We start from the raw sequence: 15,907 nt of genomic DNA, 5'->3' as shown, positions 1-15,907 counted from the left end.
GCAAGCGCTGGAAGGCAGCAACTCTACCGCTGCGCCACCGTGACAGCCCGAAGAAGTCTACTTCGCTCCTGGGGATTCAGTTGCTGAACCAGGCCGTGATGCGGCCTGTCAATATGCTCTGTACCTGTCCAAATGTTTTCTAAATGTTGTTATTGTGACCTGCCTCAACTACTTCCTCTGGCAACTTGTTCCTTGCACACACCACACTCAGGTTCCGATTAAATATTATGCCAGTTATATCACCAATGACATGTCAAATGTGTTAGACATGAGACAGAGAGTTAGATAGAGCTCTTAATGATAGCGGAGTCAGGGGGTATGGGGAGAGGGCAGGCACGGGGTACTGATTGTGAATGATCAGCCATGATCACCTTGAATGGCGGTGCTGGCTCGAAGGGCCGAATGACCTCCTCGTGCACCTATTGCCTATTGTGATTCCCCTTTCAGAAAACCGTGTTGATTTTGGTACTGACACAAGGAACTGCAGATGCTGGTTTACCGAAAAGGACACAAGGTGCTGGAGTAACACAGGGGGTCTGGAGAACACGGATAGGCGACGTTTCGGGTTGGAATCCTTCTCCAGACTCTTTCTCCAGTCTCCGTTCTCCAGTCTGAAGAGGGGTCTCGACCCGAAACGTCGCCATTCCTTCTCTCCCGAGATGCTGCCTGACCCGCTGAGTTACTCCAGCACTTTGCATTTATGTACCTTCTTCAGAAGGGGGTTGTGACCTTGCACTTTGGGCTGACACAAGGAAGTGCACATGAACTGGCACAGCGGTAGAGCTGCTGCCTCACAGCGCCAGGGACCCGGGTTCCATCCTGACCACGAGTGCTGTCTGTACGGAGTTTGCACGTTCTCCCGTGACCCGCGTGGGTTTCCTCCGGGTGCTCCGGTTTCCCCCCACACTCCAAAGACGTACGTACGTAGGCTTGTAGGTTAATTGGCTTTGGTATTGATTGCAAATTGTCCCCTAGTGTGTGTGCAGGACAGAGATAGTGTGGGGGGTGATCGCTGGTGGGGGCAGATTCGGTGGGCCGAAGGGCCTGTTTCCTCGCCGACTCTCGAAATTGAACTAAACTAAAACTTGTTCAGAGCACTCTGATTTAATGTTTTAATCAACACTCTTCACACTTTCCCAATGGTGGATGGTAGGCTAACTGGCCCATTGTTTCCCTCTATCACATTCAACAAAGAGGGGAACATTCCCCCCCTCCTCCATGCACGCCCTTTCCCCCATTCCCCCTTCCCTCCCCCTCATTAACCCCTTTCCCCTGTTGCCTCTCTCCTTCCCCTATCACCTCCTACCTTCCCCCCTTGCCCCTCTCCCTCGTTGCCCAACCCCCCCATCACCCCCTCCCTCGCCCACTCCCCCTCCCAACCTCATTGCCCCTCTCCTACCTGACCCCTCCCTCTCTGTCCACTCCCTCCCCGCCCCTCCCTCTCCCATTGCCCCCCCAACGCCCTTGTCTCCCTCTCTCCTCCCTCCCCATCCCCATCTCCCCCCCATCCCCCTCCCATCCCCTCTCCCCCCCCCCATCCACCCTCCCTCTCCAACCGCCCCCCACAGACACAGACACGGAGCTGCGATAAACAAGCTTTATTTGTGCGACGGCCGACTTGCCCCCACCCCGGGGGCCGGAGAAAGAGAGAGAGAGAGAGAGAGAGAAGGGGAGAGAGAGAGGGGGGAGAGAGAGAGGGCAGAGAGAGAGGGCGGAGAGAGAGGGGGCGAGGGGGTCAATTTCAAAAGTCCGGGAGCAGAGCAAGGACGCCCGTTGGCTGAGCACTAAAGTAAGTGCCAATCACAGTTGAGCAGGCAGTTTAAAAAGAGCGCCAAAAGGAAGCTAGTAGTCAATTTCAAAAGTCCGGGAGCAGAGCAAGGACGCCCGTTGGCTGAGCATTAAAGTAAGTGCTAGTTTAAGTGAGAAGTCAGGTAAATTGGACAATCAGGCAATTTAATTGGTAATATAAGCAATACTTGCAAAAGGGTGCAGCCCTGTTCAGGTGCAGCCCAGTGAGAAAAGTGCGAGTCTTTGGCTGCGAGTCTTCGGCGAGGAGGCTGAGGTGAGGAGGATACCATTGTTTTAAGCCAGAGCTGGTTATAGGCACAAGGTGATGGCGGAAAAGTTGGTGCGGTGTGTTTCCTGCAGGATGTGGGAAGACAGGGACGTCGCGGGAGCTTCTGGGAGCTACACCTGCAAGAACTGTGTCCAGGTGCAGCTCCTGAAGGGACGTGTGGTGGAGTTGGAGAGGCAGTTGGATGACCTCAGGGCCATCCGGGAATGCGAGAGTTTCCTCGACAGGACCTATTGTGAGGCTGTCACGCCAAGGGTCCAGGTCGAGCGAAGGTGGGAGACTGTTTCCGGGGGGAGTGGACGTGGACTACAGGACACCCCAGTGGCTGTGCCTATTGCAAATAGGTATACCCTCTTGGGAACTGTCGGGGCAGAAGACGTTTCCAGTCCGAGTGGCGGACCTGTTGGCAAGGATACACGACAGGGGAGACCGAAGTCTGGAAGAGCCGTAGTGGTCGGTGACTCATAGTCCGAGGACGGACAGAAGATTCTGTGGCAGCAGGAGGGACTTGAGGATGGTCTGTTGCCTCCCTGGTGCCAGGGTTCAACACATCACAGACCGGCTTCAGAAAATCCTAGTGAGGGAAGGCGATCAACCTGAAGTCGTTGTGCACGTGGGCACGAATGACGTCGGGCGGAAGAGGAAGGAGGTGCTACAGCGGGAGTTTAGAGAGTTGGGAAAAGCGCTGAGAAGTAGGACGTCGAAGGTGGTTATCTCTGGACTGCTACCGGTACCTCGTGCTGGTGAGGCCAGGAACAGAGAGATAGAGGGTATGAATTTATGGCTGAGGGGCTGGTGCAGAGAGCAGGGATTTAGATTTCTGGACCACTGGGATCTCTTCTGGGCTAGGGGTGACTTGTACAAAAGGGACGGGTTGCATCTTAACAGCAGGGGGACAAACATTCTGGCAGGCAGGTTTGCTAGTGTGACACCTGTGGCTTTAAACTAAGTAGTGGGGGGGAGGGGTTAACAAATTGTGAATATGAAGATGAGGTCAAAGGGAATACAGGAGATATTGCAAAAGACTCTCGGAAGAATGGGAACAGAAGTTCTAGAGCGGAAAAGAAATTAAGGGCAGGGCCAATTGTGAACGATGTGAGAGAGGAGGTAAATACAGACGTTAAAGTGTTGTACTTAAATGCGCGTAGTATAAAAAATAAAGTGGATGAGCTTGAGGCTCAGTTAGTCATGGGCAAGTATGATGTTGTAGGGATCACTGAGACATGGTTACAAGAGGACCAGGGCTGGGAACTGAATATTCAGGGGTACACAACGTATAGAAAAGACAGACAGGTGGGCAGAGGGGGTGGGGTTGCTCTGATGGTAAGGAATGATATTCATTCCCTTGCAAGGGGTGACATAGAATCAGGAGATGTTGAATCAGTATGGATAGAAATGAGAAATTGTAAGGGTAAAAAGACCCTAATGGGAGTTATCTATAGGCCCCCAAACAGTAGCCTCGACATAGGGTGCAAGTTGAATCAGGAGATAAAATTGGCGTGTCAAAAATGTAATGCTACGGTGGTTATGGGAGATTTCAACATGCAGGTAGACTGGGAAAATCAGGTTGGAAATGGACCCCAGGAAAGAGAGTTTGTAGAGTGCCTTCGAGATGGATTCTTGGAACAGCTTGTACTGGAGCCTACCAGGGAGAAGGCAATTCTGGATTTAGTGTTGTGTAATGATCCTGATCTGATAAGGGGACTAGAGGTAAAAGAGCCATTAGGAGGCAGTGATCACAACATGATAAGTTTTACTCTGCAAATGGAAAGGCAGAAGGGAAAATCGGAAGTGTCGGTATTACAGTATAGCAAAGGGGATTACAGAGGCATGAGGCGGGAGCTGGCCAAAATTGATTGGAAGGAGGCCCTAGCAGGGAAGACGGTAGAACAGCAATGGCAGGTATTCCTGGGAATAATGCAGAGGTTGCAGGATCAATTTATTCCAAAGAGGTGGAAAGACTCTAAGGGGAGTAAGAGACACCTGTGGCTGACGAGGGAAGTCAGGGACAGCATAAAAATTAAGGAGAGGAAGTATAACATAGCAAAGAAGAGTGGGAAGACAGAGGATTGGGACTCTTTTAAAGAGCAACAAAAGTTAACTAAAAAGGCAATACGGGGAGAAAAGATGAGGTACGAGGGTAAACTAGCCAATAATATAAAGGAGGATAGCAAAAGTTTTTTTAGGTACGTGAAGAGGAAAAAAATAGTCAAGGCAAATGTGGGTCCCTTGAAGACAGAAGCAGGGGAATTTATTATGGGGAACAAAGAAATGGCAGACGAGTTAAACCGTTACTTTGGATCTGTCTTCACTGAGGAAGATACACACAATCTCCCAAATGTTCTAGGGGCTGGAGAACCTAGGGTGATGGAGGAACTGAAGGAAATCCACATTAGGCAGGAAATGGTTTTGGGTAGACTGATGGGACTGAAGGCTGATAAATCCCCAGGGCCTGATGGTCTGCATCCCAGAGTACTTAAGGAGGTGGCTCTAGAAATAGTGGAAGCATTGGAGATCATTTTTCAATGTTCTATAGATTCAGGATCAGTTCCTGTGGATTGGAGGATAGCAAATGTTATCCCACTTTTTAAGAAAGGAGGGAGAGAGAAAACGGGTAATTATAGACCAGTTAGTCTGACATCAGTGGTGGGGAAGATGCTGGAGTCAATTATAAAAGACGAAATTGCTGAGCATTTGGATAGCAGTAACGGGATCATTCCGAGTCAGCATGGATTTACGAAGGGGAAATCATGCTTGACAAATCTACTGGAATTTTTTGAGGATGTAACTAGGAAAATTGACAAGGGAGAGTCAGTGGATGTGGTGTACCTCGACTTTCAGAAAGCCTTCGACAAGGTCCCACATAGGAGATTAGTGGGCAAAATTAGGGCACATGGTATTGGGGGTAGGGTACTGACATGGATAGAAAATTGGTTGACAGACAGAAAGCAAAGAGTGGGGATAAATGGGTCCCTTTCGGAATGGCAGGCAGTGACCAGTGGGGTACCGCAAGGTTCGGTGCTGGGACCCCAGCTATTTACGATATACATTAATGACTTAGACGAAGGGATTAAAAGTACCATTAGCAAATTTGCAGATGATACTAAGTTGGGGGGTAGTGTGAATTGTGAGGAAGATGCAATAACGCTGCAGGGTGACTTGGACAGGTTGTGTGAGTGGGCGGATACATGGCAGATGCAGTTTAATGTAGGTAAGTGTGAGGTTATTCACTTTGGAAGTAAGAATAGAAAGGCAGATTATTATCTGAATGGTGTCAAGTTAGGAGGAGGGGGAGTTCAACGAGATCTGGGTGTCCTAGTGCATCAGTCAATGAAAGGAAGCATGCAGGTTCAGCAGGCAGTGAAGAAAGCCAATGGAATGTTGGCCTTCGTAACAAGAGGAGTTGAGTATAGGAGCAAAGAGGTCCTTCTACAGTTGTACCGGGCCCTGGTGAGACCGCACCTGGAGTACTGTGTGCAGTTTTGGTCTCCAAATTTGAGGAAGGATATTCTTGCTATGGAGGGCGTGCAGCGTAGGTTCACTAGGTTAATTCCCGGAATGGCGGGACTGTCGTATGTTGAAAGGCTGGAGCGATTGGGCTTGTATACACTGGAATTTAGAAGGATGAGGGGGGATCTTATTGAAACATATAAGATAATTAGGGGATTGGACACATTAGAGGCAGATAACATGTTCCCAATGTTGGGGGAGTCCAGAACAAGGGGCCACAGTTTGAGAATAAGGGGTAGGCCATTTAGAACGGAGATGAGGAAGAACTTTTTCAGTCAGAGGGTGGTGAAGGTGTGGAATTCTCTGCCTCAGAAGGCAGTGGAGGCCAGTTCGTTGGATGCTTTCAAGAGAGAGCTGGATAGAGCTCTTAAGGATAGCGGAGTGAGGGGGTATGGGGAGAAGGCAGGAACGGGGTACTGATTGAGAGTGATCAGCCATGATCGCATTGAATGGCGGTGCTGGCTCGAAGGGCTGAATGGCCTACTCCTGCACCTATTGTCTATTGTCTATATTGTCTATTGAGAGAGAGTTTGAGAGGGGGAGTGTGAGAGAGAGAGGGGGAGAGAGACAAAGAGAGAGACGGAGGGGGAGGGTGAATTAGAGAGAGAGAGAGAGAGAGAGAGAGGGAGGGGGAGGGGGAGAGAGAGAGAGAGAGAGAGAGAGAGAGAGGGGGAGAGGGGGAGAGGGGGAGAGGGGGAGAGGGGGAGAGGGGGAGAGAGAGAGAGAGAGAGAGAGAGAGAGAGGTCGGGGAGACAGGGAGGGGAGGAGGTGGAACTATCTTTCCCCCCCCCCCTGCCCGCCGTGTCTGGGAGACAGTGACATAAACCCCCCATCCCCCAATATAGCGCATGAGGGTGGGGGGGTCAGGGGTCTTTCTCCTCAGGGAGGGGGTTCTCTGTTTTCCCCCAGACAGCGTCTGTATCACTCCCTCCCTTCCCTCCCCCCACCTCGGGCATGGGGGTCTCTCTCTCCCCCAATGAGACTGGAGGGGGGTCGAGGTGTCTGTCCACCCCTCCCCCGGGATGAAGCGTCTCTCTCCCGTGGCAGGGGTCTATCCCCCCCTGGGTAAGGGGTCTCTCTCCCCCGGGGCAGGTGGTCTTTCTGCCCTCGGCGTAGGGGGTCTCTCTCTCCGGGTTAGGGGGCCTCTTCCCCCGGTTTGGGGGGGGTCTCTATCCCCCAGGGTTGGGGCTCTCTGTCTCCCCGGGGTAGGGGGTCTCTCTCCCTCCGGGTTTGGGGATCTCTCTCCCCACGGGTATGGGGTCTCCCTCTCTCCGGGTTAGGGGGTCTCTCTCCCCCGTGGCAGGGGGTCTCTCTCTCTCCCCAGGGTATGGGGTCTACCACCCCCCGGTTTGGGGGATCTCTCTCCCCCGTGGCAGGGGGTCTATCTCCCCCCACTCAGCACAACGTAACGGTTTTCCAGAAGAAGGGGTTGCAGGCGGCCTTGGGTTTGTTGGGCGGCTCCTTGGGTTTCTCGGGCTGATTATCGCGGCGGCTTTTTTTCCCCGACCCGGTCCCGGGCTCCTTCACTGCCGCCGCCTGCCTCCGCTCGACCCCCGCCGCCTCCCCGTCCCCTCTCCGCAGCCCCGACGCCCAGCGCCAGCATCCTCGCCACCGCCTGCGGGCACAAACATACAAACAAACACACACACACAGGCGATCAACCTGAAGTCGTTGTGCATGTGGGCACGAATGACGTCGGGCGGAAGAGGAAGGAGGTGCTACAGCGGGAGTTTAGAGAGTTGGGAAAAATGCTGAGAAGTAGGACGTCGAAGGTGGTTATCTCTGGACTGCTACCGGTACCTCGTGCTGGTGAGGCCAGGAACAGAGAGATAAAGGGTATGAATATATGGCTGAGGGGCTGGTGCAGAGAGCAGGGATTTAGATTTCTGGACCACTGGGATCTCTTCTGGGCTAGGGGTGACTTGTACAAAAGGGACGGGTTACATCTTAACAGCAGGGGGACAAACATTCTGGCAGGCAGGTTTGCTAGTGCGACACCTGTGGCTTTAAACTAAGTAGTGGGGGGGAGGGGTTGACAAATTGTGAATATGAAGATGAGGTAAAAAAAAAAAGGGAATACAGGATATATTGCAAAAGACTCTCGGAAGAAGGGGAACAGAAGTTCTAGAGGGGAAAAGAAATTAAGGGCAGGGCCAATTGTGACCGATGTGAGAGGGGAGGTAAATACAGAAGTTAAAGTGTTGTACTTAAATGCTCGTAGTATAAAAAATAAAGTGGATGAGCTTGAGGCTCAGTTAGTCATTGGCAATTATGATGTTGTAGGGATCACTGAGACATGGCTACAAGAGGACCAGGGCTGGGAACTGAATATTCAGGGGTACACAACGTATAGAAAAGACAGACAGGGGGGCAGAGGGGGTGGGGTTGCTCTGATGGTAAGGAATGATATTCATTCCCTTGCAAGGGGTGACATAGAATCAGGAGATGTTGAATCAGTATGGATAGAAATGAGAAATTGTAAGGGTAAAAAGACCCTAATGGGAGTTATCTATAGGCCCCCAAACAGTAGCCTCGACATAGGGTGCAAGTTGAATCAGGAGATAAAATTGGCGAGTCAAAAATGTAATACTACGGTGGTTATGGGAGATTTCAACATGCAGGTTGACTGGGAAAATCAGGTTGGAAATGGACCCCAGGAAAGAGAGTTTGTAGAGTGCCTTCGAGATGGATTCTTAGAACAGCTTGTACTGGAGCCTACCAGGGAGAAGGCAATTCTGGATTTAGTGTTGTGTAATGATCCTGATCTGATAAGGGGCCTAGAGGTAAAAGAGCCATTAGGAGGCAGTGATCACAACATGATAAGTTTTACTCTGCAAATGGAAAGGCAGAAAGGAAAATCGGAAGTGTCGGTATTACAGTATAGCAAAGGGGATTACAGAGGCATGAGGCGGGATCTGGCCAAAATTGACTGGAAGGAGGCCCTAGCAGGGAAGACGGTAGAACAGCAATGGCAGGTATTCCTGGGAATAATGCAGAGGTTGCAGGATCAATTTATTCCAAAGAGGCGGAAAGACTCTAAGGGGAGTAAGAGACACCTGTGGCTGACAAGGGAAGTCAGGGACAGCATAAAAATTAAGGAGAGGAAGTATAACATAGCAAAGAAGAGTGGGAAGACAGAGGATTGGGACTCTTTTAAAGAGCAACAAAAGTTAACTAAAAAGGCAATACGGGGAGAAAAGATGAGGTACGAGGGTAAACTAGCCAATAATATAAAGGAGGATAGCAAAAGTTTTTTTAGGTACGTGAAGAGAAAAAAAATAGTCAAGGCAAATGTGGGTCCCTTGAAGACAGAAACAGGGGAATTTATTATGGGGAACAAAGAAATGGCAGACGAGTTAAACCGTTACTTTGGATCTGTCTTCACTGAGGAAGATACACACAATCTCCCAAATGTTCTAGGGGCCGGAGAACCTAGGGTGATGGAGGAACTAAAGGAAATCCACATTAGGCAGGAAATGGTTTTGGGTAGACTGACGGGACTGAAGGCTGATAAATCCCCAGGGCCTGATGGTCTGCATCCCAGGGTACTTAAGGAGGTGGCTCTAGAAATAGTGGAAGCATTGGAGATCATTTTTCAATGTTCTATAGATTCAGGATCAGTTCCTGTGGATTGGAGGATAGCAAATGTTATCCCACTTTTTAAGAAAGGAGGGAGAGAGAAAACGGGTAATTATAGACCAGTTAGTCTGACATCAGTGGTGGGGAAGATGCTGGAGTCAATTATAAAAGACGAAATTGCTGAGCATTTGGATAGCAGTAACGGGATCATTCCGAGTCAGCATGGATTTACGAAGGGGAAATCATGCTTGACAAATCTACTGGAATTTTTTGAGGATGTAACTAGGAAAATTGACAGGGGAGAGTCAGTGGATGTGGTGTACCTCGACTTTCAGAAAGCCTTCGACAAGGTCCCACATAGGAGATTAGTGGGCAAAATTAGGGCACATGGTATTGGGGGTAGGGTACTGACATGGATAGAAAATTGGTTGACAGACAGAAAGCAAAGAGTGGGGATAAATGGGTCCCTTTCGGAATGGGAGGCAGTGACCAGTGGGGTACCGCAAGGTTCGGTGCTGGGACCCCAGCTATTTACGATATACATTAATGACTTAGACGAAGGGATTAAAAGTACCATTAGCAAATTTGCAGATGATACTAAGCTGGGGGGTAGTGTGAATTGTGAGGAAGATGCAATAAGGCTGCAGGGTGACTTGGACAGGTTGTGTGAGTGGGCGGATACATGGCAGATGCAGTTTAATGTAGATAAGTGTGAGGTTATTCACTTTGGAAGTAAGAATAGAAAGGCAGATTATTATCTGAATGGTGTCAAGTTAGGAGGAGGGGGAGTTCAACGAGATCTGGGTGTCCTAGTGCATCAGTCAATGAAAGGAAGCATGCAGGTACAGCAGGCAGTGAAGAAAGCCAATGGAATGTTGGCCTTCGTAACAAGAGGAGTTGAGTATAGGAGCAAAGAGGTCCTTCTACAGTTGTACCGGGCCCTGGTGAGACCGCACCTGGAGTACTGTGTGCAGTTTTGGTCTCCAAATTTGAGGAAGGATATTCTTGCTATGGAGGGCGTGCAGCGTAGGTTCACTAGGTTAATTCCCGGAATGGCGGGACTGTCGTATGTTGAAAGGCTGGAGCGATTGGGCTTGTATACACTGGAATTTAGAAGGATGAGGGGGGATCTTATTGAAACATATAAGATAATTAGGGGATTGGACACATTAGAGGCAGGAAACACGTTCCCAATGTTGGGGGAGTCCAGAACAAGGGGCCACAGTTTAAGAATAAGGGGTAGGCCATTTAGAACGGAGATGAGGAAGAACTTTTTCAGTCAGAGAGTGGTGAAGGTGTGGAATTCTCTGCCTCAGAAGGCAGTGGAGGCCAGTTCGTTGGATGCTTTCAAGAGAGAGCTGGATAGAGCTCTTAAGGATATGCTGGCTCGAAGGGCTGAATGGCCTACTCCTGCACCTATTGTCTATTGTCTATTGTCACACACAACGGCGTTAGACTGGCGCCTAGCCCGTCCCCGGGACACCAACAATGACCCCCCCCCTGTGTGTCACTGTGTGTGTCCCTCACCCCCCCAGCCCCCTGTGTCACTGTTAGTGTCTCTCACCCCCCCGTGCTCTGTGTGTCGCTGTGTGTGCCTCTCTACCCACAGCGCCCTGTGTCACTGTTAGTGTCTCTCACCCCCCCCCCCGTGCTCTGTGTGTCACTGTGTGTGTCTCTCCCCCAGCGCTTTGTGTCACTGTGTCCCCGCCAACGTTAATCCAGCTTCTGTATCTTTCAGTCTGAAGAAGGGTCTCGACCGAATCGTCGCCCATTCCTTCTTTCCTGAGATGCTGCCCGTCCCGCTGAGTTACTCCAGCATTTTGTGTCTATCTTCGGTTTAAACCAGCACCTGCAGTTTCTTCCTGCACATCCCCACCCTCCCCTCACCCTAGTTCTCCGACTAATTTCCCTGTCCTCCTGATTAATTTTACTCAATTGTAAAATTGTCCCCTTGTCACCACGGGCTTCAGTCTAAGAATAAAGGAGAGGCCATTTAAAACTGAGCAGAGAAGAAACTTTTCCACCCAGAGAGTTGTGAATTTCTGGAATTCTCTGCCACAGAGGGCAGTGGAGGCCGATTCGCTGGATGAATTTAAAAGTCAGTTAGATGGAGCTCTAGGGGCTAGTGGAATCAAGGGATATGGGGAGAAGGCAGGCACGGGCTACTGATTGTGGATGATCAGACCCTTCTACAGACTGGACCTGATTCTACTCCTGTTCCTTGTGAGCTGGTGAGCTTCTGGAGGCTGCAGGGCGGTCTGCGGGTAGCCCGGGGTCGGAGTCACTCACCTCCCTGCCGTCGGGCGCTAGTTCCCGCAGCAACTCTGATAGCGGTCCGTCGCCGGCAGCCGCCGGTACCCGGGGCAGCAGGAGGGCGATGCAGACGGCGGCGACTAGCGCTTGCATCTGCGACCGCGACATCTCTCTCTCTCTCTCTCTCTCTCTCTCTCTCTCTCTGTCTGTCTGTCTCTCGGACAACGACGCTGTGGAGACCGGGCTGCGAGTGTCCCGACCGACCGGCGGGCTCCAAGCGACAGGTGCGCTGCTCGGGTGCACTGCTGTCCTCTCTCTCACCCGCTCCCCACTTTATATACACTCCTGCGCCGGGGAGAGGGGAGGGGAGAGGGGAGGGGAGAGGGGAGGGGAGAGAGGAGGGGAGAGAGGAGGGGAGAGAGGCGGGGAGAGAGGCGGGGATAGAGGAGGGGGTGGGAGAGGAGGGGTTGGGGGAAGGGTGGGAGAGGAGGGGGGGGAGGGGAGGGGGGGGAGGGGAGGGGAGGGGAGGCGAGAGGGGGGAGGGAAGAGAGGAGGGGAGGGGGGAGAGAAGGGGGTGGGGGTGGGGGTGGGAGAGGAGTGGAGGAAAGAGAGGAGGGGAGGGGAGGGGGTGGGAGAGGAGACCCAAAGACCCGGGTTCAATCCTGTCCACGTGTGCTGTCTGTGCGGAGTTTGTCCTCCCACACTCCAAAGACGTGCAGGTTCATCCAGTGAATTGGCCTCCGCTGCCCTCTGTGGCAGAGAATTAATTCCACAAATTCACAACTGTCTGGGTGAAAACGTTTTCCTCGCCTCAGTTTTAAATGGCCTCCACTTTGTTCTGAGACTGAGTGTGGCCCCTGGTTCGGGACTCCCCCAACATTGTGAACATTTTTCGTCCAGGTTCAGGAACAGCTTCTTCCCTGCAGCCATCAGGCTGTTAAACACTACAACCTCAAATAAGCGCTGAACTACAATAGACCTGCTGCTGCTGCTGCTGCTGCTGCTGCTGCTGCTGCTGCTGCTGCTGCTGCTGCTGCTGCTGCTGCTGCTGCTGCTGCTGCTGCTGCTGCTGCTGCTGCTGCTGCTGCTGCTGCTGCTGCTGCTGCTGCTGCTGCTGCTGCTGCTGCTGCTGCTGCTGCTGCTGCTGCTGCTGCTGCTGCTGCTGCTGCTGCTGCTGCTGCTGCTGCTGCTGCTGCTGCTGCTGCTGCTGCTGCTGCTGCTGCTGCTGCTGCTGCTGCTGCTGCTGCTGCTGCTGCTGCTGCTGCTGCTGCTGCTGCTGCTGCTGCTGCTGCTGCTGCTGCTGCTGCTGCTGCTGCTGCTGCTGCTGCTGCTGCTGCTGCTGCTGCTGCTGCTGCTGCTGCTGCTGCTGCTGCTGCTGCTGCTGCTGCTGCTGCTGCTGCTGCTGCTGCTGCTGCTGCTGCTGCTGCTGCTGCTGCTGCTGCTGCTGCTGCTGCTGCTGCTGCTGCTGCTGCTGCTGCTGCTGCTGCTGCTGCTGCTGCTGCTGCTGCTGCTGCTGCTGCTGCTGCTGCTGCTGCTGCTGCTGCTGCTGCTGCTGCTGCTGCTGCTGCTGCTGCTGCTGCTGCTGCTGCTGCTGCTGCTGCTGCTGCTGCTGCTGCTGCTGCTGCTGCTGCTGCTGCTGCTGCTGCTGCTGCTGCTGCTGCTGCTGCTGCTGCTGCTGCTGCTGCTGCTGCTGCTGCTGCTGCTGCTGCTGCTGCTGCTGCTGCTGCTGCTGCTGCTGCTGCTGCTGCTGCTGCTGCTGCTGCTGCTGCTGCTGCTGCTGCTGCTGCTGCTGCTGCTGCTGCTGCTGCTGCTGCTGCTATTATTATTTACAGTGTACTCTGTTATATATTCTGTTGTGCTGCAGCAGGTAAGAATTTCATTGTTCTATCTGGGACGTCTATATACTAAAACTCTCGTTTGTTTGTTTGTTTGTTTGTTCCTGAACTACAGCCAAAACGGTACACGACAGCGCGAGGGGCGGGGGTTGGGTGGTTGGGGGGGGGGGGGGGGGGGGGAGAGGAGAGGGTGCTGCTTGACCTGCTGAGTTATTCCAGCACTTTGTACCCTTTTGTGTATTAACCAGCATCTGCAGTTCCTTGTTTCTACATCTAATCTATCTGCACATGATCCATATCCCTTTATCTTGAGATGCACAGAGTCTCATGTTCAGAGTAGGGGAATCGAGGACCAGTGGACATAGGTTCAAGTTGAAGGGGAAAAGATTTAATAGGAATCCGAGGGGTAACTTATTCACACAGAGGGCAGTGGGTGTATGGAACGAGCTGCCACAGGAGGTAGTTGAGGCTGGGACTACCCCAACGTTTAAGAAATATTTACACAGGTACATGGATATGACAGGTTTGGAGGGATATGGGCCAAGCACAGGCAGGTGGGACCAGTGTAGCTGGGACATGTTGGCCGGTGTGGGCAAGTTGGGCCCGTTTCCATGCTGTATGACTATGTCCCGTTGAGTTACTCCAGTACTTTGTACTTGTCCATGTTTTGGGGAGAGGCTGCCTGATCCATTGAGTTACTCCAGTACTCTGTACCTGTCCGTGTTCTCCAGAGATGCTGCCTGACCCATTGAGTTACTCCAGCACTCTGTACCTGTCCATGTTCTTCGCTCACCGCCAGCCAAGCCAGGTCTTGGTGCTTGTTGGTGAGTTCTGGCGATGAGGCATTTTGCCAGACAAGCTGGGCAGTCTGCTCTGGGAACCACGCCACAGGATCCTTGAGCGACAGATGGTGCGGCAATGTCCAGCTGACTGGCACATTGCGTGGCATCTGCGCCAGGCCCATCCTTCGCAACACCGGGGACAGGTAGCACCTCAGCAGATAGTGACACTTGGTGCCCACGTGCCTTGGCTCTACGCTCCGCCTGATGCAGCCACACATGAAGGTGGGCATCAGGATGAGGGCGACGTTGGGCACGCTTTTATCCCTGTTGTCTGCCTACTTGTGCATTGTGGCCCATCGCACCCGGTCCATCCTCGACCCCGGGTGAAGTGGAAGACAGCCCGGGTGATCCCCGTGGTGTAGGAGGGAGGGACGGGCCACACTTGCACCAAGTACAGCAGCCCCGAGAGCACCTCACACCTGATGACCAGATTTTTCCCCGTGATGGAGAGGGATCGCTGCTTCCACAGCTCCAGCTTCTTCCCCACCTTGGCTATCCACTCCAGCCAATTCTTGTCACACGCCTCAGCCCCCCCGAACCAGATCCCCAGCACCCTCAAGAAGTCAGGCTTGATGGTTAAGGGGATGGAAGATCAGTCAGGCCAGTTACCAAAGAGCATGGCCTCGCTCTTCCTGCGGTTTACTCTGGCCCCCGTGGTCGACTCAAACTGGTCGCAGACGCTAATCAGTCTGCGGACCGACCCTGGATCCCAGCAGAAGACGGCGACATCGTCCATGTACAGGGAGGCCTTGACCTGAGAACCCCCACTGCCTGGCAATGTCAGTCCTCTTATGCTCACATCCTTCCTGATGGACACGGCAAAGGGCTCAATACAACAGACGAACAAGACAGGGGAGAGAGGGCAACTCTGCCTGACTCCAGACCTGACGGGGAAGCTGTCTGATTCCCACCCATTGATTTGGACTGCACTACAGATATCGGTGTAGAGCAGTTGGATCCAATTCCTGATTCCCTCCCTAAAGCCCATGTTGGAGAGCACGTCCCTCATGAACATGTGCGATATCCTGTCGAAGGCCTTCTCCTGGTCCAAGCTGACCAGGCAGGCACCCACCCGTCTGCCCTGCACGTAGGCAATGGTCTCTCTCAGCAGCGCCAGCTGTCTGAGATTTTCCTGCCAGGTACAGCACAGCTTTGGTCTGGGTGAATCACCTGTCCCAGAGCAGACTTGGCCCAGTTGGCGATGGCCTTAGACAGAATCTTGTAATCTGTTAGAAATATTTTCCCAACAAACGACAGTCACAGCAATTTAGATCCAACTGAATGTTTTAATACATGAGAGAGGATTGCACAGAGTACAGGAGTCTGAACAAGTCTTTTTTTTTAATCTTTTTTTTTTAATCAAAAAATACTTTATTCAAGTTATAAATATCATTTACAAAACATCATTTTTAAACAAACCCATCCGACATTTCCGGAGGTTACATATTCAATACAGGCATTTACTTAGACATTTACATACATATCCCTTATTTGGAGGGGCGTCTCTCTCCACCACCCCCTGCCCCCCATGTCCAGCAGCGGAAGGACCCTAGACTGTGGTCCTCCCCCACAGGGCCTTGGCGTTGGCTGCACCGAGCTTCAGAGCGTCCCTCAGCACGTACTCCTGCAGTGGGCCAGTCGGCAACATTCCTTGACGGACAGCTCGCTCCGCTGGGAGGTCAACAAGGATCGGGCAGACCAAAGAGCGTCTTTCACCGAGTTGATGACCTTCCAGCAGCACTCGATGTCAGTCTCGGAATGCGTCCCTGGGAACAGTCCGTAGAGCACAGAGTCCTCTGTGACGGAGCTGCTCG

The 15,907-nt window shown here is 52.3% G+C and overlaps 1 protein-coding gene across 1 annotated transcript in view; it reads right to left on the bottom strand.

Moving 5' to 3' along the window:
* LOC144609281 (uncharacterized) overlaps positions 1 to 14,390 on the bottom strand; it is a 15,934-nt gene extending 1,544 nt beyond the window's left edge. Inside the window, exons 1-4 of the mRNA XM_078427712.1 lie at positions 14,373 to 14,390; positions 13,002 to 13,232; positions 12,517 to 12,887; positions 7,018 to 7,199 (exon numbers count right to left, since the gene is read on the bottom strand). Coding sequence (XP_078283838.1) covers positions 7,018 to 7,199; positions 12,517 to 12,887; positions 13,002 to 13,232; positions 14,373 to 14,390 — 802 coding nt within the window. The remainder of the gene's footprint in view (positions 1 to 7,017; positions 7,200 to 12,516; positions 12,888 to 13,001; positions 13,233 to 14,372) is intronic.
* Between the last annotated feature and the right edge of the window lie 1,517 nt (positions 14,391 to 15,907).

This window comes from Rhinoraja longicauda, chromosome 34 (assembly GCF_053455715.1).
Source record: "Rhinoraja longicauda isolate Sanriku21f chromosome 34, sRhiLon1.1, whole genome shotgun sequence".
Classification (NCBI taxonomy): Eukaryota; Metazoa; Chordata; class Chondrichthyes; order Rajiformes; family Arhynchobatidae; genus Rhinoraja; species Rhinoraja longicauda.
Note: the sequence above shows the minus strand (reverse complement) of the source record. Positions and strands in the feature narration are given on the sequence as shown.